This window comes from Cimex lectularius, unplaced genomic scaffold (genome assembly GCF_000648675.2).
Source record: "Cimex lectularius strain Harlan isolate CLEC.00 unplaced genomic scaffold, Clec_2.1 scaffold61, whole genome shotgun sequence".
Classification (NCBI taxonomy): Eukaryota; Metazoa; Arthropoda; class Insecta; order Hemiptera; family Cimicidae; genus Cimex; species Cimex lectularius.
In genome coordinates this window covers 389,308-415,919 of record NW_019392650.1, presented here as the reverse complement: position 1 = coordinate 415,919, position 26,612 = coordinate 389,308, and the positions used below count along the sequence as shown (strand labels likewise).

Genomic DNA, 26,612 nt, shown 5'->3' with positions numbered 1-26,612 from the left:
TTATATGAACCCTCGGGGTGCCGGTGTTTTTGAAAAAAGCATATTTTTAAGTATGTCGGGTTCGAATGCAGGGCCGCTGGACTCGAACCCCGGACCTTTACATTACAGTGAGGAACGCCTTGTCAACGCTTAAAACGTTGCGGCCACCGACACCCCTTACTATTATTATTATCATGAACAACAAAAATGTTATTTTTGTAAATGATTATCATTTTTACTGTTTTGACTTATTGCAGCATTTTTACGCCACTTTATGTCAATATGATCTACAATCCCGATTATCTACGCTTATTTTAATAATTTATTATGTGATATTAAATAATTTCCTATTTTTTGTCATAAAATACATTAAGATATGAAAACCCCCAAGTGGAACGTAATTTCATGATTTTCATTTTAGATTTGTTTTGCATAAATAACTGTTTGCCGTTGCTGCTCTGGTTTTCATTCATTGCTCCGGCTTCCGTGCCAATTCCCCACTGGAAAGTACAACAACATTAATTATTTTCCTGAAAACGCACTGTGAGCAGCGTCAGAGCGTAAATCCTTTTTTAAGTTTTCGATCCCGGAAATCGGTCGCAATCAAACATGAACGGCTTTGTTTAAATGAACCGACTCGATTGCTTGCTTCCGACGTGTTCAGGTTATGAAAGAATGCATCCTAGTGTTTTATGCCCTTTTGTTCAGCCCAACGTTCAGATCCGGTTGTACACTGACATCGTACAGACGGTGCTGGAAAGTGGTCATCGATTTTTTGGAGGTTCGTCCTACTTTTTTGTGGAATTCCACCATCAAAAGTTGAATCAAGTCCTTGAAAGAGGTTATCTTAAAAAAGAAGAATAAGCAATTTTTTGACTATAAAAAATTGTAAAATATATTTATTTTTATATATTTATTTATATAAATAGATATATTTTCGAAAGAAGATTGCTGATGAATAGATGTTTAAGTCCCTGAATAGAAATTTAAGTGCATATATTAAGAATGAATAGAAGTTTATACATTTATTATGTTTTGCATGTTAAGGAACCGGCTTTCGTTTCTTTATCCTGTTGGCCCCTCGCAACCTCAGGGCTCGTCAATCAAAGATAAATATAATAAACTAAACTTTATAATAAACACATATAATAGAAATATATACATTTAAATACAAGTTAAGCTGGTTAGCATCCATACTGCGCCTGAGTACCGATATTCCTCGGGGAATGGGGGGAGATATTCACGCTAATAAATTACTTTCAAGTAATTAATGTTTTTATGTAAAGTATTGGTTGAAATGAAAAAGTGTCACGAGCGGGATTCGAACCCACGACCTTCGGCTGGTGGTTTCGAATCCCGCTCGTGACACTTTTTCATTTCAACCAATACTTTACATAAAAACATGTCGGTTTATTAGAACCATTAGGATTCTTTCAATTAATTAATGTTTTTATGTAAGGTATTGGTTGAAATTAAAAAGTTAGTGTCACCAGCGGGATTCGAACCCACGACCTACGGCTGGTGGTTTCGAATCCCGCTCGTGACACTTTTTCATTTCAACCAATACCTTATATAAACTAACCATCCCTAACCATTACATTCACACACACACACACACACACACACACACACACACACACACACACACACACACACACCTTCATTCACACTGCCCCATAATACTTGATATCCCTCGAGGTCTTTACTGCCACAGTAATAAATTACTTTTACTCTGTACATTGTTACAAATAAGATAGATTCACATTTTTCATTCAAGCTAATATGTACACCCGTTCCAATAAACATATATATTGCATTGTTTTTTAAACTCCTCAACGTTCAACGTTTGCAACAACAAAAAATAGTAGACGACCGTTTCACTTGATCAAACATTGGCATACGGTGGATTTTATAATCTACGTATTAGTGTTATCGCGTATGGTAGGATTTTCACGTTCAGCTCACAATCAATCATTCATAATCAAAATTTAAACTGGAACTCCTAAAGGTCAGGAAAATTTACGATTTTTAAACTTTTATTACGACATATGGAACCCTTTCGTAATTATATGTTCTGATAAGAAAGGATTAAAAATTTGAAATAAGCTTACATTTCAGAAGTGTTTCCCCGTTTCAGAAGCAGAGAAAACCAGGATGGCACTTTCCACTCTGCTTGAATTCAATTCAAGACTGTTGTAAATAATTAAGTTCAAACACATGAACTCATTGTTGCTCAAAATGAATTGTTTTGTATCATTTGTCATGTTTAAAAACCTAGGAACAAAATATGAAAATGTATACTTTAAATTGGCGATCATTTTCCTACGTCCTCATTTTATAAAGTCGCGAAAAATGCCGAGTGTTTACATAGTTTTTGATTTGTTGACTGTGACAGTATTTATGACGGCACCCTTGAGAACAATTGTAAAATATACATCAGCATATAGTTTCCGTAAAATCAGGCAATTGTACTCAAGCAAAAGCCTTGCAGGATAAAATCTGAGGACGGGATCTATTCTTTTATGGTGGTGCTGCAAGGGTCGACCGACCGTCCTTGGCCTAGAAGCAGCCGGTGTAAAACAGCTGAGAAACATATGTAAACAATCCCATTCACCGATCCAGGGCTTTAAATTGAACCTTTTGGCCGACACATAATATAACGGGATGAAAAGATGGCCAAATTAGGCAAATTTATTTTATTTGTTCGAAATTATGATTACTACATTATTTTATCAGGTCATTAAAATATTTTAATTCCTCTCTAGGTCGTACAAATTCCAGTGTCTACAATCCAAATAGGTTTTATATTTAGAGTTAATAAGTAATTCGCTCGTAGTACAAATCAGAGATGATCTTGATAAATCTTGATAAATATCTTTGATTAATAATAGTAAACATTCTCAATTAAAAACCGTCAAAAGGACCAGTTCAAGCATATTTATACAAAAACAAATGTTTGATGTGAAAGATAATATTATAAGATGATGGAGGATGTTGGTCTGAGATTCGGTGAACTTCACGTACTTAAAAACTGTACACGGTCTCAGTAAATGACCCAGTGCTGGTTTTAACGACCTTCATCATATGTCCTTCAGCAAGGCTTAGATTTAGAAAAAAAAGAAACATAAAAGGCAGAATATTTGCCGGGATGTAAATTAGTAAAAATGTTAAAAAGTTGGTTACACTGTTGGTTATTTATAGGCCAGATTGAACTTAATTCTTGTGGCTATTATAGACGAAACTTTATATTTTAACAAGCCATTTTTTTTCCGGTAGAGACTCAATGTTGTTCCGGTTCTTAAGTAGGTACTATTTATTTTCTACGCCAGTGTAATCAACTGTATTATTAAACATTTATCGACACCCATGTTTCTAGATATTTATACCGAAACCGTGCTATCGTTCTGGTGGTTTGAACAATTTCTTACTTTTTCGAATATTTGTTGTCATGTAATCAATTCCATTCTCTCTCTCTCTTTCTCTCTCTCCCTTCTCTCTCTCTCTCTCTCTCTCTCTCTCTCTCTTTCTTTCTTTCTTTCCTTCTTTCTTTCTTTCTCTCACTCATTCACATTCACTCTCTCTCTTTCTTTCTTTCTCTCACTCACCCATTCACTCTCGCTCTTTCTTTCTTTCTTTCACTCACCCATTCACTCTCTCTCTTTCTTTCTTTCTCTCACTCACTCATTCACTCTCTCTCACTCATTCTCTCTCTCTTTCTTTCTTTCTTTCTTTCTTTCTCTTACTCAATCACTCTCTTTCTTTCTTTCTTTCTCTCACTCACTCATTCTCTCTCTCTTTCTTTCTTTCTTTCTTTCTCTTACTCAATTACTCTCTTTCTTTCTTTCTTTCTCTCACTCACTCATTCACTTTCTCTCTTTCTTTCTTTCTCTCACTCAATCACTCTCTCTCTTTCTTTCTTTCTCTCACTCAATCACTCTCTCTTTCTTTCTTTCCTTCTCTCACTCACTCATTGCTTAAAAAACAAAATTGCTGCCTTAAAATTTAAGGCTTGCTGGTGCCGAATTTTAGTTATAAATTTATAGAAAACTTTATAGTATTAATATTATTATAAAGTCCATTATATTTCGTGGTCCGATTGACCAAATAACTTCTGACCAAATCTTTATGTAAGGTATGAAAAAGTCAGTGTCACGAGCGGGATTCGAACCCACGACCTTCGGCTAAATACGCCATTGCTCTACCACTTGAGCTATCGTGACTTCAATCCACTCGGACACCAACTGACTTCAACGTACCTTTCGAATTTTCCCTCCTTTTTGCCATTTTTCATTATTACACGACATTTGAAAAATGGCAAAAAGGAAGATGTCCGAGTGGATCGAAGTCACGATAGCTCAAGTGGTAGAGCAGCGGCACATTTAGCCGAAGGTCGTGGGTTCGAATCCCGCTCGTGACACTGACTTTTTCTTACATAAAGATTAATTAATAATTGTAAAGGTTTTTCTTTTATTTTTTCTAACCTAACCTAATAATAATTATATTTCTACATAAAGAATTCATCTATACAACACAGATTTTTAATTATGTGAAATAACAGACGATCCTACAAAAATTAAACCTTAAAAATGAACAATAATTATTGATAAACTGTTAAAACATTAATATCTTTCTCTATCAATATGGTAATAGACAGTATAAATAATACTTTCTTGGAAAATGTTTAATGGGAAAAACAAGGACGTTTATATCCTAAATGCTTACTCTGATGCACAGTAAAATCTTACTCAGCGTAAGGATCGTTCCCAACGTTCTCAAAAATATATTTTTACAAATAATATACTTATAGTAGAACTTTTTTATTGTTGATTAATAACTAACTTTCTCTTTTTTCAGCTACCAATATGCCGTCTCCAAAGAAGGGGTTTTTCTCCAGACTCAACGGTATGGATTTTTTTTTACCAATTGTGATATTATACAATTGACGTTTTGTTTGTTTTGTTCGGTAGTATATTTTAATTAAGATCGTTTTAAATCGTTCCGGGTCAATAGATTAAGCGATACGTTATAAAAACAACCACTATCAACAACTAACGCAAGCTAAAGTTTCGAGTTAATTGTTATGTGCGTTCTTCAAGGTTAAAATTCAATTGAATATTAATCGGAATATTTTTACATTTAGATTATCTGCAAATAGAGCTTTAGTAACCCACGTTATAACAGATTATCAGTTAATTTTTAAACGCCGAGGAGGATAGACAGTTTGACTAAGCTATTCGGGAATGACCTAAGCTGATTTTAAATTTGGATTTATCAGCGAATAAAACGATTTGACATATGACGATTCTCAGTAGTTTGCGAGTTAAATTGTTAAAGCATTGAACACAAATAAAATTGTTTAAGAATTTGAAACAGCGGTACATGTCATTTAAAATACATTTATGTATTAACTTTATGATTTTTTATGTTAAAAATGAGATTAAGTGTTACTAGATTGCCAATCTAGACTTATTGATATTAGTTTTGATCAAGCCCAACAAGGCAAAGACCTCTAGTATAAATATTTTATTAACAATACGTCATTAATTATGCACGTATTAGCTAACTTTTTTATGTTATTTTTTACCTTACCGATTTGAGCTAATTTTTGTATTAATTTTAAACCGATGCTTCTCAGTTTAAATATATCTAGTATAGTAAACAGAAGGTAATATCACAATACTTCGGTTTACAAATTAACTTTTCATTTATGAATCATGTTGCATTATAGCTTCATAGTTTAATTTTTTATTCAATTTAAATATGTCCATAGTTATTCAGAAATCGTGAGATCACTAATCACCACACATATGTCCATAGTTGTCCTTCTCCTTTGGTATTTTGCCCCATGCCTCCAGAGATGCGTTTAGAGCTGTTACTGAGCCATAACGGTTCAGATTTGGTCAGTTTGTGCTACTCTTGTCTCCAATAATCACAGTATGTAGTCTTCGAGATATCATCCTTACTACAGCCTCGGGGACAGTGTTCAGCGGATCACCCAACGCAACGATTCAGCATTGATCAGGTCCTCCTGGTTCGTTTTGCGAACCTCACCTGGAGTCCTTCATTCGAAACCTTGTCTGTTAAAATGGAGTCATGGAGGCCATACAGCCTATCCGGGTTTATTTTAGTCTCAGGATAGCAGGCAGCTACCAAAGTGACGATTACTGTAGCCAGGATTTTTCTTAAGAGTTGCTCCATCTGCGTAGACCAGGTCTCTTGAATTGCTGCTTTTTGGCTTCAACGTATGCAACCGAAGCAGTCGGGCGAAATGCATCTCTTCTACTGCCTGTTCTAGACGCCGAGTTTATGGCTTTTTGTTATTTTTATTTGACTTTTTGCCTAGTGGATCCGCAGTTGTCCTTAGGAGGTTTTCCAGCATAACTGACCTTTTGTGCTCAACTTACGCAACTGATGCTTGTACCTTTCTCCCTGCGTCTCCTGAGAGTTGGACGAAATGCACCTCTTCTGCTGTGAGGTTATCTATCCCCTCATAGATATTAGCGTTGGTGAAACTAGTTGATGAGGCACACTTGCCTTCAACTGGTGCACAACTGTCTTCACTACTTGGCTCTTCTGGTTAATTAAAAATAATACATACAATATCGCAGAGCCCTACATGTACGCATAAGGTGTAGATCATAAAAGGTAGCACCTGTTGCCTCCAGGGTAACATTCAGGACCGCGTATTATCTCCTGCGGGCTTTCAGCTCTTAGCGTTTTTTTTATTTTGCATAACCTACAATTCGCCATTTACTATCCAGTGGTCGCAGTAGTCCATACAGGTCGTACATGGCCTTCATATACTGCCTAAGGTCTAGTAAGATACCGTACCACCAATACCATAAATATTTATATATTATTTGATTTTTATAATAGTTTTTTAGCAAACAAAAATATTTTGGTGATAGACTTTTTTTAATTTAAAACCTCTACGATTCTCAAAATCAATGTATTGTACGAACCGAAACCTGCACGTGCAAAAGATCCACAAAGCAAAAATAACAAATCTCAGATCGGTGGAACAAGTTATGAACGATTTATTGGAGAAAATAATATTAGAATAGATAACCCCATTATATTTGGTTCAGATAATGAATCGTTTCCGTTAAAATGGATGAAATTATTTGGAAATCATCGAAGATAATGTACCCCGACGTGACCGCCGCGTTACTATTATTTTGATGATAACGGCAATGTTGAGCGATTGAGAACCAGTTTAATACTGTTGAAAAATAACATTATATTTACGAATTTACATTTTTTAACCTTAGCATATCATTTATTACACAATGATCTTCCGACTTAGGAATAGGATCCTATTTGTATAATCGTAATGACTACATATATAGAAATAACAATAATAACTTTTTTTCATTTCAACTAAAAACCTTAATTAATTGTAATGTATTAATTGGTCAAGCGGACCACGAAAGTAGTGAATTAATAACAATAATGTTTAATCCCATACCGTGGAATGTTCGCTTTTACACAAAGCTAAGCATTTTCCTCAGTGCCTCTTCTCGTACTTCTTTATCTTGGGGGTGATGATGGTGAAGATGATGGGGGAGATTTTGTATTCCCCATGCTCTGGCTTATTGTAATTTTCCTATCCATATAGTTGACTCAATCTTTTTCTTAAGAAGTATTAGGTCATTATTGTCATTGCAGAAATTCTTTTCCACCGGATTTTTTGACATGTTGTATCTCCATTGAGCGATTGCTTTTGAAAATTAAAAAATAAATGTTATGTAAGTATAATTGTTAAAAAAAATGAATTACTAGTTTGCTCACCACCAAAAATAGCGTACCGTCAGATTTTTTAGGGCTTATTGTGGGATTGATGCAGATTATAATTCTTCCTTCCACTGCGATCTATACAGGTCTATTGTGGAACCCTTATGGCTTATTGCCGTACCTTGGAAAGTGCGCTATTCCTTATAAAACTGAGTACTTTCCTTGGTGCCTCTTCTTGGATCTCCTTGGGTGTGAGAAATGTCCTACAGACGTGGCTGTATCGTCGACGGGCTAACGTCTCAGCATTGCCCATCTTTTTAAGGTGAAAGTTAAGAGGACAGTGTAGAAGCCAACAATTGTTCTCTCATCGTGCCTACTGAGAGAGAAGAGTTTTTTGCTTTTCGTTTTGAGATGTTCATAAATCTCTTAGCTGGAGTATTTGTCCATTCTTTGAGTTTTTCTTTCTCAATCCATTTTTCCATTTCCAACTTAAGCACACGCTCTTGAGTAGTTAGTTGTGGTTCTGGTTCCATGGGTGAGAGGGCTGCCCCTTTTTCGGCTAGTCGGTAAGCTTGTTCATTTCTTTCTATACTTTCAAGCACCGGAACCTCTTTAAAGTAATCTTGGTGTGTTTTCCTAGAGCCATTATTAGGCACTCCCAGACAAGTTTGTAGTTGAAAGCTGCGCATTTAGTGCCTTTATTGCTGCCTGGCTGCCTGAGAGTGTATGTGTATATCTGTGCACCTTTCATATTTTTCTGTATTAACTCATGTGCCCATAGTTGTATTGCACTTCAGCTTGGAAAATTGTTGGGGCTTCGTAGGGTATAATTCGGTCCTTTTACCCCTAGGTCTACTCCCAGTTCCATCTTCGTCCCACCTGTATACCATATTAGGGCTCATTCTTGAAAATTGGGGCCATCTTTCTTCCAAATCTATTTCTAAGACCACTTGGAATGGACTGACAAAGTTGAGTTTTTCCCTCATTTTGTCTATCACCGTTGTATTCGTCAGCTTTGTTTTATTTATTATGTATTTAACAAACAACACATTAGTGATGAAACGTATAAAATTTGATCCACACAATTGAACATGTTATTTAATTTTTAAAAGCAATCGCTGTTTTTTCTTACATTTTCTGCAATTTTTTCTTTCATGTACCGACTTTTTTTAAATTTACGTCATGCAGTAGTAAAGTGGCATATTCTCTCGTTTTCCGCCCAATGTCAACAACTAAAGGGCCCAGATAAGCCGATTTATCTTGCAATCATACAATTTAACGGGTGGATCGATTATTTCCTTGTTTTTTTTTTGTTTTTGTTTTTTTACCTCGGCCAAGGATGATAATTTACCTTATTTTATTATATGTTTCCTGGAATAGAACTAACCAATCAAACCGAAGGTGTAAATATTGATTCAAACTCAACTTGACCTCATGATAGTATTTGTATTTGACGAAATTTAAACCAACATGTTATGAGTGGTTCACGTTAGACTGATAGGTAAAGATAGATAATAATTTGAGTTGCAATTTGATTTCTAAAAATTTTAACATTCTATGAACATTCCATTAACATCCATTCAGAATGATAATGAAGTACTTTCGACCTTACCAAAATATCAACATCCTCAATCGTCTCAAGAAACCTAGGCATAAATCTTAGCATAAGAAATTAAGAAACAAAATACTATACACGATGAAAAGCGGATACTTTCTAAATAAAAAAGTCAGCCTCCTTGCATTAAAAGAAAGGAATCTATTTTATTCGTTATGTGAAAATTAACTCTTTTTCAAATTTGCTTTGAAAACAATTTATCGGAAAGTTGAACGAGTTTGCTTTCAAGTAGGAAGTTGGCTTACATTAAAGCCAGAAACAAAAAAAATGGCCTCCCTTAAATATGTATATATGTAAATAGTAGTATGAACATATTTCACAGCATTGCATTCAAAATCTCATGAAATCGATGCCAAGTCGAAGCAAGCGATGATCAACGCAAGAGGAGGAAATTTCTCCGTACTGGATATTTTCTTCATTGTTTTCAGAGCAACATTTTTGGGAAAATTTGTTTTACTCAATTTATTTTTATTTTTTGTTTTTATTATCATATTTTTTTAAATATCCAGTAAACAAAAAAAAATTATAACGATTGCAAGTATTTACAAAACATAGGCTGACGACTTTTTTTGCCTCACAGTGTATATATACCAGATGATTGAAGATCGTGAGATGCGGTCTGGTGTGTCGTAGGTCTAAAGAAAAGAATTTTCTTTAACGTGCCAACGTTTCGATCTTTATTGAGATCATCTTCAGAGCTCAACGTGTTTGTTTTCCGTGTAGATGTGTCAGTTCTGTGTGTCGTGCTGAGAGTTCCCAAAAAAGGGGCACAAAAAAAAACCACGACACACAGTAATGACACGTCTACACAGAAAACAAAACGTTGGCACGTTAAAGAAAATGTTTTTCTAAACCTACGTCACACCAGACCGCATCTCACCACACATTTACGCACGTATATACCTTACATTGTATTTTATATTCAATTATTATTCAAATATTATTCAAAAGGTGGGGTTGAGATGGGAAGTTAGTTTCGAGTTGATCGAAGTCACGATAGCTCAAGTGGTAGAGCTGCATTTAGCCGAAGGTCGTGGGTTCGAATCCCGCTTGTGACACTGACTTTTTTATCTCAACCAAAATCTTAAATAATTGAAAAGAATTTATTTGGTCAAGCGGACCACGAAAACTAGTGAATTTAATAAGTTAAATGAAGTATATCTTCACTAAAGCTCTCCGTGGCCATTTCATTTGTTGCCGAGAATCCAATCCGATTACACGACATTTGAAAAATGGCAAAAAGGAGGGTAAAATCTAAAGGTGGGGTTGAGATGAAGTTAGTGTGGATCGAAGTTACGACAGCTCAAGTTGTAGAGCAGCGGCGTATTTAGCCGAAGGTCGTGGGTTCGAATCCCGCTTGTGACACTGACTTTTTTATCTCAACCAAAACCTTAATTAATCGAAACAAACTTATATTTTATGTCCTTGGAACTAACGTTCTTACCAAAATCATACGCCTTGAATGGCTAAGTAAATTAATATCCCCTGCCAATTAACCGTTTAGCACTAAAGGAAACATAACCAAACTTCTAAACCTGTAGACAACATCATCAACTTATCAGAGTGTTACACATTAGTTTGGTAGGATAAGCGATGGAGTAGATAAAAGTGAGATATGCTTTGAGAATGATTTGGGAAGAGACACGTCCAGCTCCAGTAGCTCCTGCTCTCCCACATAAGCTTCGAGAAGGTGAAAAGTCGGAATTGAGTAAAAGAAACTATTAATGTAATATTACCCGTTCGTACCTCATAATCCCAAGATAGCTAAACTTTGCAACACTCCTATAATATAGCTATTATAATAGTCTTGAAACATGTTTACATTTGCCATTAACAACACTTCACGATGAATGATAACATTAATTAACAACATTGAGGAATAAATTGCTATTACATCTCCTTTTAAAAATGCCGAATATAATTCTATAATTGAATTTGGGTTAAAAAGGTATTTTAACGAATTCATTTTTTCTACCATGCAATTAATTAATACATATATTACATCAGTAGGTAGAAAATTGGTTTATCCGACTTTGTGAATTCAATGACATTTTAAAAATCAATAGAATTAGTATTTGCCAAACGAGTTTTAAGTTATATAAAGCCGATTAGTCAAGATGTTGTACAAATTGCATCAGTGCTTACAACCAGTTCAGACGTGCATGATCCCTTATGAGGACAGGATAAATTTTTCTGTTCTTTCGTTCATCGGGATATTTTCAAGCTACCTGACAATAGTCAGTTGTAAGCATTGTACTAAAGTACACAGGAAATCGTGAAGAAATTTAAAAAAAATGGAAATAATTAATCAGAAGATTGTATCTGACTTTTTTCAGAGCATTTAATTTTTTTTTAAATAAATATGAGGATGAGACGATCTCCCGGCGAGAAAATAAAGTAGGTCAGTTTGTTGGTTGGTTGTGACCTATCAAGTGCCAGGACAGTTAGTATTTATTTTCTTACTAATGTAAACTTTGTATTGTACTTATACAATAAAATCCCAAAATCTCAAACGAATCCAGGAAATCAAGTATGATTTTTCATCAACCACCTTGGAATGCACATACACTCACTTTGTATGATAAGTGATATCGTAAATCAAATTTTAAAAAAGCTTCAGACCCACAATCGAATCTGATAAAATCTTAAAATATTTATACATTGAAAAACTGCAGTGAAAAACGAGGTAAATTTTTTATTGGTCAAATTATGCAATGCCATTTTAATTGTGGTTCCTTCATGATAAACCTATCTAAACATGTATTAATATACTTTTTCTTTTTATACTTTTTTTTAAGTGACCCTGATAATTCTTTACTAATCTTGAGTAAGGAGTCTGACTCCTCAGTAGAAAAGATAACCTTTAGACTGAAATGAATTGATTGATGGGTACTCCACGGAATAGTTTTTTTTTCTTTTACAAAGATGTCCCTTTTTCCTCACATATCTTAAATGGGGTTTATCACAATACGCATTTAGGCCTCTTATAATCTTGTAAATCTACCAAATTAATTTAATTTACGATAAAATAAAACCAAGTTAAAGCGGTGGTATTCATTTGTTCAGTTTACTCTCTGTTAGTAAAACATGTTTATCAAATATTTTTTAACAAAAATTTACAAGTTTGCCTTCAAAATTTGTTTTTATAAGATGCGCTTATTGCTCAGTACATGTAGTACGCCAGAAGTTCACTTTGTGTTTTTGATCATAAACGTTATCCTAAAAGGAAGTAAATTCAATTACCTTCAATTTTCAGAAAATGTGAATAAAATTACCACTTAACACTTAAGTATTATTACATAGTATTACTTATCTCACATTTTAAAGTGTATTGTAGTATAATTAAAATCTACTTGAAACCATGTGATAATCATTTTTATCGATGAAGATACTCTTCAAGTCAATGCTATTTAACGTAAAGTCAAACTTCATAACTTCTAACGTCATGAACGTAAAGTTAAACTTTATTATGTACAAAATTATAACAACTTCTAGATATGAAGCCATTCCTTTCTATTGAGCATGGCAATCGAGCCTGATCTGGATGTTTAAGACAGTCTTTTTTACCTACTACCTGATCCTAAAACCGATCAGATATTTTCAAGCCATCATTGGCTGGTTCTTCTTTATCAGTGACTAGCGATCTATCGTAAAAATAAATGCATTACCCCAAGGACCATGCATTCTGCACAACATATACTACAGCCATTCCTACCATTTATGAAACTATCCTTACCAATATGCGGATGATACGGCCATCCTTTGTTCTCATAAAGATCCCGTCATCTCATTCTAAAACATACCTATATCACCTCCATTGAGCAGTGGCTCAACTAAAATGACAATCAACGTAGAAAAAAGTAAACATGCCACTTTTACCTTTCGATGAATAACCACTGCATCCATCTACTACAGTAGTATCCCTCTACCACTAGTTGAAGTACTCCACTCCTAAGGTAATTATACATAAAAACTCTTTACAGTCTTATTAAATAAGGGGGCACTCTCAACACGACACGCAAGAATGGCACAATTACACAGAAGACGAACACTTTGAGCCCTGAAGATGATCTCAATAAAGATCGAAACGTTGGCACGATAAAGAAAATGTTTTTCTGAAACGTACATCACACCAGACCGCATCTCACGATTTCTGAATAATTATCGATTAACGGTCACTAATCACCACACATTAATTTTTAAGTGGAGCAACGGATTTCGAAGCAAAAAATTTGTCCCCAGCTTGGCTAATTCAGCCAAAGAATGTCTATTTTTGTTTCCTATGAATATTCGTATTTAATGCTTTTAGAACTTTTACATGCTTAATCTCATGAAAAAAAATTTCCATTAATGCCCGTGATCCCATGCATGAAGCCTTCCATTATTGTAATACAACTAACATCAAATGGAGCTCAAATTAACACTAACCATTTTTAAATTTGATTTCAGAAAAAATATCATGCGTTCAAATCCTGAACGTACTCGTCTTCTTCAGCTTTATGGTCAACTATATGCTGAGGGTGAATATAACAATCGCTATTGTCGCTATGGTGGACGACAGCAATTCAACAACGGTTGCAACCAATGTAAGCGTGAGTTTATTATTACATTTCTCTTCTACATATTTCAATAACGTTACATAAAATTCTTCTTCTTTATTCTCATTCAATATATATATATTTAGATTAATAAATGTTATGTCTGTACTTATACTATAAGTAGGTCCATAAGGCTTGAAAGAAAAAGAAAAACTTTGTTTATTATGCATACTTGCTTGGTTCGGCATACACAAGCTATTTGACACAGTTGGCTAATGGAATGTAACTTCACTCCCTACATAATAAAAATAGACTTATCGCATATACAGATAATTAACATTTTCTCCAGTGCTGGTGTTCGTCAAGGCTATATCCTTGGACCCATTATGTTATTGGTATATTTTAGCACGATACCTCGCCCGAACAATGTAGCAGTGGCTTTTTACGCAGAAGTTGTCGCTCTATACTCTTCTTCTTAATAAAATTATTCCTAATAAACTGGTGGCGATAGATTTCAATAAATTGGGGTGATAATGGATCATAAACTAATAAATTAATTTTATTCCCCATGTTAATGATTAATATTTATTTGAAGATCGTGATACGCGGTCTGGTGTGATGTACGTTTTAGAAAAAAAATTTCATTTTCATGCCAACGTTTCAATCTTTATTGAGCCCTGAAGATGATCTCAATAAAGGTCGAAACGTTGGCATTAAAAAGGAAATGTTTTTCTAAAACCTACGTCACACCAGACCGCATCTCACGATCTTCAAAAAATTATTAACTAACGGTCACTAAACACTGCACGTTAATGATAAAGTGAACACTTGAATGACCCTCACCAGTGTAGTCTGTCACCGGCCGATAAACTTCTGTACAAGGTTGTGATCAGGCGGATGCTCCTGGAGTTCGACATGCAGGACTAATATAACCAAGCTGCAAGTTAGGACAATTTCTTGTAACAACATCACCATTGGTGTCTACTGTCATGTGTGACATATTTGGACTTATTGACATTAAGGTTTTAGTTTATCACAACTAGCCCAATGAACTATACTCACAATATTCTGATTAGTCAATATTTATTTTTAAATTAATCTATTTAGGGTTTTTTTTATATTAGTAGGGTGACGATTTATGACCGCTGATAAGGATGATCTGGTCGAGTTAAAGCCATCTAACGGAAATCTTATTTCGTCCCAGAAAAATTATTGTGTCCAGTAACCACAATTTTATTGTTATTTATTTTGCCACTTTAACATTAATATCGAGGAACACAAACACCACTAAACGAGTCTAGTAGCTACCCAGTGATATTCGTTTTAACAATAAAATATTATCCTCGCTTTCTGAGAACAAGTCGCGTGTCCATTGCTTTTTGACGTCAAGGAGTATTGTTGTTGGGAAGTGACCGTGCATCTAGCAACGTCTTTATGTATTCTAACACCCAAATTTCGACCTAGTTAAACCTTTAGACCCCATACCATCAATTTTCCAAGCTGAGATCTGTACACAATAAATACTTAAAAAAGTATTAAAATGTGCACAGATATACATATGCTCAGACAGCCAAGGAGAACTTAAGGTTTTAAACTCCTCCACCTTCAAATCAAAACTGGTCTCGGAATGTCCGACATATCTCCGGCTCTTGAGAAACTCCGATATGAGTACCAAGAAACGAAAGGATTGAAAGCGACGAACAGGTTAACAAACTAGCAAAAGCAGCTCTCACACCTTTTGGACCGCAACAGCAAATTGGCACGCCGCAATAAGCGCAGAACTGAACAAATGTTGGAGACAGAAATGACCACACAATGGATGAATTCGTCAATATCTCAACCAGGAAAACAAAAATCTACGTCTATCTCAGTAGGCAAGAATTGAGTAAATAATGCCTTTGCCAATTTAATTACCACTTCAAAAAAATGGTAAAACAGAGACAAAAACATGCCGACTCTGTCATAAAGAGGCAGAAACATCGGAACATAACCTTTGATAGGTATTCAGAAATCGTGAGATGCGGTCTGGTGTGATGTAGGTTTCAGAAAAACATTTTCTTTATCGTGCCAACGTTTCGATCTTTATTGAGATCATCTTCAGGGCCTGGGATTTACAAACATTCAATCAAATGTAAGAGTCGTGTAAGAGTGCCAGTGAGATTTTGCTGTTTTAAACTCTCAACACGACACGCAAGAATGGCACAATTACACAGAAGACAAACACTTTGAGTGAGTAGAAATACTTTGATTGAATATAAAAAATATATTTTCCATTGTATAAATTCACTTTTCCACATCCTAAATGTATTTGTTAAATGTAAACAATATTTGTAAATCCCAGGCCCTGAAGACGATCTCAATAAAGATCGAAACGTTGGCACGATAAAGAAAATGTTTTTCTGAAACCTACAACACACCAGACCGCATCTCACGATTTCTGAATAATTATCGATTAACGGTCACTAATCACCACACCTTTGATAGGGCAACAAAGCATAGCACGGAATATGATTTAGCCATCTTCTTCGGAAGGGCGATATTAACGCCTAAAGAAATAATTGAAGAAGGAGCCCGGAAAGTGCTAAACTTTTTAAAGGTGTGCACTTTTCGAGGTTTGGAATAAAAGGTCAATTGTAAATCTTTTAGTACGAAGTGGAAGAAAGAAAGGATACTTCGGTCATCAGTAAATAAAAAAAACGACTTTAATAAAAGATTAACATCCCTTTTCAGTTAGATCCACTGACCACCTAAATGAAAATTTCTGCGATTGTTCTTTAACCTTGTTTAAAATCAGATTAATGATTAGTTTTACTTATTTCCAATAACAATTATGTAAAAACTCGATTTTTTTTTAAATTATTCTTCTTGTCATAAACGTCGTGTGTCCCTCTTGTGTTGTTCATCTTATTACTGAAGTGTTGCATTCCTTCTATTGCACAATTTGACCTATGGATTGGATATTGTTTACACGACCTTTACTTGCTTGTTTGCTACCAATATTGGAACAATACGAAGATCAGAATAGAAATAAGATGAACCTATCTGATAAAAAAAGCTTATTAGGTGTTTTCTAACCAATACAAAACAAAGAATTGGTAGTATTCACTCCTAGGAATCGTTGTTCGAAGCAGATAGAGGCGTGTAAATTAATACATTACAATTGCCGTACAAATCGGAGAAGCAATTAAAATAAGATCGTGGTCAAGTCTTTGACGAGTACGAAGTTCAGCTTTGGTTTTCAAGAGCAGACGTCGACCGAATCCTCTCAAGTGCCCCACGACCTCCCCTAATTGCCACCTCTAAGCTATTTCGGCCCTGATTGTTTATTGAACGTCTTTTTGTTTTTCAATTTCTAATCGAATGCTTCTGATTAGGAATTCAGGTTAATTGTATTTTTTTTCTTCTTTCTAACACCTAAAAACCAAACGCTAGGTCTTTGAACTATGTTTTTTACAATGAAGCCTTGGGTGTAAAAATATTTTTGTTTATAAAGTAAAATAAAACTTACAGGGATTTTGTTTGTCAAACTATAAGTCAGTATTTTTCAACAATTTGGCCAAGCTTTGAAGTTAACAATAAATTTGTAACGATGCCTCTTCTTCGAGTCATTTAGGGGCACAACCTTTAAAAGTGGGGTCACTTTGTCACATTTAATGTAAATAATCTGTCATGTGGGGTAATGGCAGGGCTGTAAGCAGAGATGAGACAAGACGCAGACTCCTCCAATTTCTGGAAATTCAACATGTAACAAAGTTAATAAGCAGGACCTATACACAGCAATGGTGTCATTCTTTTCCCAGTTGATAAAAGATATCCTGCTATTAAAACTGCATATACTTTAGCGGACTGTTGACTTTTAAGTATACAATAAATGCTAATTGGCTTCAGCTTATTACAAAATACCTTCTAAGTTTCTCCAAACTAAAGGTATACATTTTTTCGAACAGCTGCTCTACCTTTGAAAGGGATAGCCTTAAAGTACAACTAGATACTCTAAAATATTCTTTGGGGATTTCATTTATAATTTAAAAACTACTAGTATCCTAATTTCACACCCTAAAAAAATTATGGTCACTTTCTCACATTTACTGTAAAAGATCTTCAGATATCACCTGTCAGGGTATAAGCAGAGATGATGCAGCGGAGGTGTCTTGTTTTGCTTTATCCCTATGGCCAAAAACAAGGTATTTGCGGTAAAGACTCCCGTGTGTATCCTTCTCGCCCTTTTCCAGGAGTAGATCTTAGGATGCAAGAGCCTTCATAGGAACAGAGGATATCTCCCACTGTTTCTTTTTCTTCCTGGCATTCGTTTCTGCTGACCCAAGTCTATACATATATCTTTACAACATTCCTGTCGTTTTAGTCCTAACTTTAGTTTCTGCTTGATGCTGATGAACTTTTTCGTATGCCTCTGTCCTCGAACACAATCTCATTGAACCAAGAACTTAATCTGGATGGATCTACGTTTTTGGCAATTTGGTGGCAACAAAACGGTTCAGGGCCGATAGTGTCCTGATCGAACTTTCCTTAGATCTAGCTCTAGTACCAAAACAATTGTGATTTCGTTGTTTTCTGCAATGTATGACAGGGCCTTGATGCAATCCCAAACGACTCTGAACTTTACTGCCTATGGGGTCTCTCAGTGCCCGACTAGGTGGCTATCTTTTGTCGGTAATTCCAGTATTTTGATCTTTCTGGCAGTGTTCAATAGTCAGTCTCCGCTTGTACTTCCACAGTCTTATATGAACGTCTTTGGTTTATTTTCATTGACATCAGCTCCGGACCTCGATCTTATAGCCATCTATATGTATACCAGATATTGTCAATATTAACTGGAATCCGATTCACTCAGTCTGCTCTAGCTTGTATTTTGAATTGAAATTTTTATCAATGTAGTAAATACGATTTGAACTTGCTTAAAGTGTAGTTCTTTAAGTTCTTTTCGTCTTTGTAGTTCCAACATGGCGTGCATTGTTTCGAATAATGTGTTCAGTCTGAAGCCCTCATAATTTTTTCCTTCGATTTCTTCGATATACTTAGTTGAATGATTTCGACCACAAGTATCTTCAATCAAGCCACAGTGGTTTCCCATATTAATTGGCTGACGTATTCTCTAAAAGTTGGTCGTTACTGACCATTTTGGTCTGCCTACCCTCGCTGGGTTGGTCTGTCAGACGTGTTTCAGTATTTCACTATCTTTCATTGGCCATTCAATGGCGTGGCCATTCAAAACACTATACCAATTAAAAAGAAAAAGGACCGACGACAACAAAGACCGATGGAACAATGAAAAACCCAGACTTAATACATATAAGACACTGACAAAGACAACGCCAATACATTACCCCACCCCTCACGACCTTATAAAAGAAGCTTGACTTGACATAATTAAAAGGGTTAGATGTGTTGGCCACTTTTTTAATCACGAATAATCTGGATCGCTTAAAGGTGTTTACAAATTGACCTAATTAAGTTTTTAATAGGTGGTTTCAAATTTCTTTGAAGATCGACTCGGTCCATCGCTAAGGACTAATCTAATTAAGACACACTGAACGTATGTCCAAATAGATGGGTCACTGACTACTGTACCGATCCAATCCACACCCATTTCCAGTTTCCATTTTCCAGTCATATCGTTTACCATGAACAAGGAGGAAGTAATCGCAACAGTTTTTACCATTTAGTTCAAAATCAAAGAAGGAAACTACCTACTAACTATTATCAAATTATACCTTTTCCCAAAAAACATTAAGTTAATTTATTGTGTAACCAATTTAAGGAAAAAGTAATTGTATATTCTTTGAAAAGTTACGTAGGTCTGCGAATCATATACGAACACATTTGGGCCTCCGCAGAGATACTCGATCAGCTGAAAAGCAAACAAAATTTCTCGGGCGTCAACATTTATTTAAGGATGGAGGAGCAAACACACCTTGTTCATATGGTATCAGTTACTCAAGGAAAAAAGATGGTTAGAGATACTCATCTCAAAAAAGCTATAAGCCCCCACTAAAATTATGGGCCACCATTGGATTTTCCACATCAACCTGGACATATGTTGTGTTATTTGATGTGGTAGCCGAGTATCAGGCACGGAAGCTACCTACATTTGCCAATTATTTATAGCAACTTGGTCTAAAATTGATTAAATTTGGCACAGATTCCACTAATAATAAAAATAAACATTATGTCAATGTAGCAAGTACCTATTATTTTGATTAATTTGTCTTTTTTAATGCATTGGTTCGCCTGGAATTGAAGCATGTTCGTACATAAAACGCTTAATGTTGTATTACGATTTATAGAACTGTATATTTACTTGATTATTACAACAGCGTAACAATACAGTTTTTGTACTTATCTTATATAAAGTCTGCTGCAACAACTTAAATTTAAAAGTATCAAGCGAATTGTTAAAAGTTTAGTTTTAAAAAATATGTGAGCACGTGCGGTGATAAACATATATTCTTATCATGTTACAATGGTGTAATTTTTTTCCAACTTAATTATACTTTTTATCTAAGGTCTTGGTTGAGATGATTTTCAAACGTTATTCTTTACAACAACAAAAATATTAAAGTTTTTGTCTCAATAAAATTATTTTAGACAATTTTAAAATACAGTCATTTGTCTAGCGCGCATTCAGTTCACTTTTTGAACCGGTTCTGACAATAACATGGACATAAATCATCAATTGAATTGACAGCAGAGGAGCGTCAATATTACACGCTTTTCTCCATCGTTCTTCATTTCAAAAGGAAAAGATACACACAGTACTAGTTAAATCAATTGTACATTTGCTCAACTTCCGTCTAAATTGTATAATAAATTATTAATACTAAGCCAGTACTAATTTGTTTCCTTAGAACTGAAAGGGTGTTCTCAAGGGTAAGAATTAGGACCGTGCTTTAATTTTTCAGCAATATAAGTACAAATAAGTTATTAACGAACTTCGACTTCTCTGATCCTCTCAACATTTCATAGCTTCTGAAGTTATTTTGTTTCCTATGTGCTTTATTGATTTTCACAATTTTTGGGCTTAACCAACTTTGAACTACAACCCCAGAAATTACATGTTTACATATAATTTCTGTTGAGGTAATTTTTACTTAGTAAGATTTACAAAATTTCATTCTTTTTCTCTATTTGAATAATATTAGTTATTAATTAAGGTTTTTAGTCGAGATAAAAAAAGTCAATGGCACGAGCGGGATTCGAACCCACGATCTTCGGCTTGATACACCGCTGCTCTACCACTTGAGCAGTGGCGAATCAAGCCGAAGATCGTGGGTTCGAATCCCGCTCATGCCATTGACTTTTTTTATCTCGACTAAAAACCTTAATTAATTATAATATATTAATTGGTCAAGTGGACCATGAAATTAGTGAATATTAGTTATTTTATTTATGGTAAAATTAAATATTATTTTAATTATGAAGTAATATGTAGTTACAAATGTCAAGACTTATTATCTAATTATATATTAAAAAAAAGCAAACATATTTTAATAATAATGTCTGAATGTAATTTTATTAGTGTGAAGGGAGGGGCTTTTCTCCAATTACCCTGAGCAATATCGAGTACTCTGGTGGAGTATTCATGTGAATTTAATTTATTAGAAATGTGTGGAGTTTAGTGACTGTTAGTTAATGATTATTTGGAGGTCGTGAGATGCGGTCTGGTGTGACGTAGGTTTTAGAAAAACATTCTTTATCATGCCAATGTTTCTATCTTTATTGAGATCATCTTCAGGGCTCAAAGCGTTTGTTTTCCGTGTAGATGTGTCATTCTTGCGTGTTGTGTGGAGAGGGCCAGTGACTTTAATCTATGTATATTTAGCAGTCATAATTGACCATATCAATTACTTCAATTAATTATTCTTTTTATCTAAGGTCTTGTTGAGATGAACACATGACACTAACATTTTCATCTCAACCAAGAACTTAGATAAAAAGTATATTAATTTAGTAATTTATTAACGAGTATGAAGGGACTTTTCCCCAACTACCTCGAGGAATATAAAGTACTCTGTGGTAGTATGAACAAACTCTGGTGTGGGAATACAAATTAATTTGCTTGAATGGGGGTTATCCCCAATCACCTCGAGGAATATTGAGTACTCTGGGGTATGAAACCCTGAAGTACAGAGAGGCTAGAAGTAGGATAAAGAAAATAGCGAATCAGTTATTGTTTATCACATAACAACAAAACTTGGCTGGAGAAACTGGAAAATAAATTAGTAAAATTAAAACACGAGACAGGCAAGAAAAGAAAAGTAAAGAAAGAAAGAGCTGATGATGTCCAATGTGGTTTGTTGGCCTTAAAACTTGAAAAAAATTTAATTTTAAAGTAATGACAATATCTACTCCATATCAATTATTATACAAATGTTAATTGAAGGAATCTCATGATACAATGTTGACAAGAAAATTAATATATTAATTTGTTGATGTCGTGAAGAGCAGTCAGGAATATAGTATTTTATTTATATTCATGTAAGATTCCACATCTGTAGATTATTATGTATATTTTTTGGACTTTTTTTATTTTCCTAAAAAAGGATTTTTTTATATTGCAGATGTGATCCACACAAAGCAAAAAAAATGCTGGTTTATTTGTGACAATTCAAATAAAATTGTAAGAGGATTTCATTTCATCTGCTAGAGGTCATGAAGTCATCAACAAAACAACAGTAAAACCACTAAATTAAAGAACATGGGATATAAAAGTAAAGCCAAAACATTGAAATAAAACTGTACTGTCTATTTAAGTTTTTTTTTCACAACACTTTCACACAAAACCAACATGACATCACCAGAATAGCACCTGAAGATGGCCCAAATAAAGGTTGAAACGCATCAAAAAAATAAAAAAGGTGCTTTTCTAAACCTAACCTCATTTGTGACCTCACAATTCAACAAATTATGAAACTATAGATCACTAAGAAACATACTTTAAGATTTAAGTTCATTAAAAAACTGATACCTGTGTTGGCATACATATCTACAGTATTTTATGAGAAGGATCGGTTCATAATTTAGCTTAATTCACAGGCAAGAAACTGCAGTTTAGATGGAGTAGACAGATTTCTTTCAATATAGAGATCCTCTTTGACCCTACATTACATAGAAAGCGTCAGTGAATCCTTCATCCAGGGGGGGTGTAATTAACTACTTCCACAAATCACTGAAATTAGAATCAGAAACAAATTGGCAGAGATGTTTTTACTTATTATATTTTTTGGTTATTTATGTTTCTATAAAATTCATATAAGAAAACTCGACAGACACTGTTCTTATATCTAATCATTTTACAGATGAAATTAAAATGCATGTTTTGTTTTAGGAGACTGTTGAAACAACAAAATTCCAATGGGACACCCGCCAGAGAAATCTTATTTATGGATCCTTCTTCTGGGGTTATGTGTTCACTGAGCTGCCAGGAGGTCGTTTAGCTGAGGTGATAGGAGCAAAGAAAGTGTTCGGTGCTAGTCTTTTCATAGCATCCTTTATTACACTCTTTACGCCACTTGTTGCCCATCTTTTTGACTTCATAGGTGTTGTTATCCTTAGAGTCCTAATTGGATTTATGCTAGTGAGTAACTAATTTGTTTTATTTTAAGATCAATACTAAATGTTTTTGTGTCTAGGGAGTGACATTCCCAGCTATGCAACCCATGGCATCAAAATGGATTCCTCCAAAAGACAGAACTAAATTTGTTTCAAACATGATGGGTAAATTGTCTATTACATGAGATTTTTAATTATAAAATTAAATATTATGAATAATTTCATTCAACAGCTTCATCACTGGGAGCTGCAGTCACGCTGCCAATTAGTGGCTTCCTGATCGACTATTACAACTGGGAAACAGTATTTTATGTGACTGGCCTAGTCGGTCTCACATGGTCAGTTGCATGGTACTTCCTCATGTTCGATTCTCCTTCCGAACACCCCAGAATTACTGTTGAAGAAAAAGATTACTTGGAAAAAGCAATTGGCGAATCTAGTACAACAAAGATAGTACGATTCTTAATTTCTGTTAATTTTCATAGAATATTTGTCACTATAGTTTTAAAAAATTTCAGGTGCACAATGTACCATGGCGACAGATGTTAACTTCTATGCCAGTTTGGGCCATCGTTGTCACCCATGCATCAAGTGTTTTCTGCTATTTTACATTTTTAAATCAATTCCCTACTTACATGAAGCATGTGCTCGGTCTTGATATCAAACAGGTGGCATATCTTTTGACTCAGTTTAAGCTTATTTCTGAACCAATACTATAAAATAAATATTTTTTCAGAATGGAATCCTGTCCAGTTTTCCTTATATTGGCAAGTATGTAATGGCTCTCATAACAAGCTACATAGCAGATTATGTGAGAGGCACTGGGAAGCTGTCCACCACAGCAATTCGAAAAATATTCACTACATTCGGTAAGTAGACAGACACAATTAAATTAATTTCAAATATAAAATACAATTTTTTTTACATACACTATTAAAATTGTTTAGCTTTTAAAATGGCATAATCTATTGGTCATTAGTTTAACAAAGAACTAGTTAGACCATGTATTATTTTTAGAATGACAAAAATTTATTCTTGTACAAACCTTAAAATACTTATTGTGTCATTTACCTATTGAAAGGTCCTGTTCTGCTCCAGTTTGCCAAGTTGTTTAATAATTTTCTAATTGACAAGTCTGATGAATTAAAAATTTTGAAATTTGTTTTAGTTTCTCGTGTTGAAAGTCAAAATGTTTATTCTTGTTCTATGTAAACTATGTAATCTGTTGCTGTGTTTGGAAGATTCTATTATATTTTATATGCTTTTCCACCTATACAACAAATTTATCCAATATTATCTAATAAAAAAAAAGATCTCATATTATTACATTAACCGTATCATGTGAAAATGTTTGGATGTTTAGGTTTTTAATATGAACGTAATAATGAAGACAAAAACTAGGGCATTTTACTTTTTTCATATGAGAAGACTAATTTTGGGCTTTGATTCTCATTAATATATCATACATAGAAACAGTTCCATATTTTATTTTTGCAATATAACTTAAACCTTGACTTTTTTAAAATGAAGATTGTAGAGCATACCAGTTATTTTAACTACTGCCTTAATTATTTATTTATTTATTTGACTAATTATTTTAGCTGTTGGAGTGCCTGGGTTGTTAATGGTGGCTGAAGTATTCCTGGGTCAGAGCACAGTGTGGACAGTGACCATTTTTACCCTCGCTCTCACTCTCAATGGAGCTGTGACTGCAGGCTACCTCGGTAATGGTCTCGACATCGCACCAAATTTCTCAGGGACAATTTTCGGCATGGCAAATACACTTTCCTCCCTTGGTGGGTTTGTTTCAACGTACATCGTGGGCAGCTTGACATTTCAAAATGTAAGCTATTAAAATAAACAATAATGAAATATATGTATAACGGATTTAATTAAATGTCAATTTTTTTATAGGAGACATACGAGCGTTTCCAGATTGTTTTCTGGATTTTAGCCGTGATGTATGCTATCGGATGCGTTATGTATTTGGTATTTGGCACAGGCCAATTGCAATCTTGGAACACTCCAAGCTTACCGGTGTCAAATGGAGATGTAAATGGTGAAAAGAAGAACGGTTTCAGTGATGTTGAACTGGCTGAGAAACAGCCTTTGAAACTATGATTTAACTACAATTACTCTGGTATCATCTGCAAGATTTTTTTACTATACAAATAAGGTAATTTTTATTTTTTTAATTTATTCTGAAAACTGCATCATTTTTGAGGATTTTATTTTTTAAAATTTAATCCTATGGATCATTCCACTTTTTCTCGAAACTTTAGTTTCATAGAGTTCAAAGTATTCAAAGAGAAAAGACAAAAGATTTCTCAATGTGATACAACCCACAAAGCTACTTTTAGTAAGTGTAAATGCTTTTAGGTAAATTAAAATGCCGAGAATATTTTTAGCTTTAGGAAGTGTTAGAAATTTGTATTTTTTCTGTTGAAACAAAATAATTACAATGGTATAATATTTAAAAATTTAATTAATATAACACTTGTCAATATCAATAGTTTTCAGAAAATCATTGACTGGACATCATATATGTTTAAAAAACGAAACAGCTAATTTATTTTTTATTTGTCAAGGTGTACCTTAATATTTGTGTTTTTGTAAATGTGAATATTTTACAAGTTAACAGTACTAGAATCTAAAGTCAATTTTAATTAACTATTAATGTCTACTGTTTATTGTATCAAATAGCATACGTTGGTTCATGAAAATGTTTTATAAACATATAAAACCATACAATTAGAAATGGTATTCTAATTTTATTATCTTAATTCGAAAATACATATATATATTTTTAATCAAAAAAGGAAAAATTGTTCCTAAAAATTAGTGATAACATATCAATTCATTTGTATGATAAAATATAGCTTTGTATAAATTAAACAAGATATATAATTAATTATGTTAGTGTTTCCTATTCAAAATATGTATTTATTTTTGAATTTCCATTGGTTTGTTGAATAATTATAAAAAGACTGTGAAAATATTTTTTTAATACGAAATTCTTGTTTTCTTGGAAAAGACGATTTTTTTTTTTTATTTATTTATTTAATTTTTTTTTTGGAAAGCATGAAAAAATTGTATTTATTATGAAAATCATTTTACTTTTTTAAATAAATGTAATATATTGTCATGTGCTGCAAAATAAAAATATATAATTAATG

General features: G+C 34.0%; 1 protein-coding gene across 2 annotated transcripts in view; it reads left to right on the top strand.

Annotated features, from left to right (window-relative positions):
* LOC106660916 (sialin) overlaps positions 1 to 25,746 on the top strand; it is a 36,883-nt gene extending 11,137 nt beyond the window's left edge. The window contains exons 2-10 of one of the 2 annotated variants that reach the window (XM_014383956.2): positions 4,834 to 4,881; positions 13,778 to 13,920; positions 23,213 to 23,461; positions 23,517 to 23,601; positions 23,669 to 23,889; positions 23,955 to 24,104; positions 24,173 to 24,305; positions 25,038 to 25,279; positions 25,351 to 25,746. In XM_014383956.2, the coding sequence (XP_014239442.1) occupies positions 4,842 to 4,881; positions 13,778 to 13,920; positions 23,213 to 23,461; positions 23,517 to 23,601; positions 23,669 to 23,889; positions 23,955 to 24,104; positions 24,173 to 24,305; positions 25,038 to 25,279; positions 25,351 to 25,557 (1,470 nt within the window). In that variant the 5' untranslated portion in view covers positions 4,834 to 4,841 and the 3' untranslated portion in view covers positions 25,558 to 25,746. The remainder of the gene's footprint in view (positions 1 to 4,833; positions 4,882 to 13,777; positions 13,921 to 23,212; positions 23,462 to 23,516; positions 23,602 to 23,668; positions 23,890 to 23,954; positions 24,105 to 24,172; positions 24,306 to 25,037; positions 25,280 to 25,350) is intronic. The other variant, XM_014383957.2, reaches the window with a different exon arrangement.
* The last annotated feature ends 866 nt before the right edge of the window (positions 25,747 to 26,612 follow it).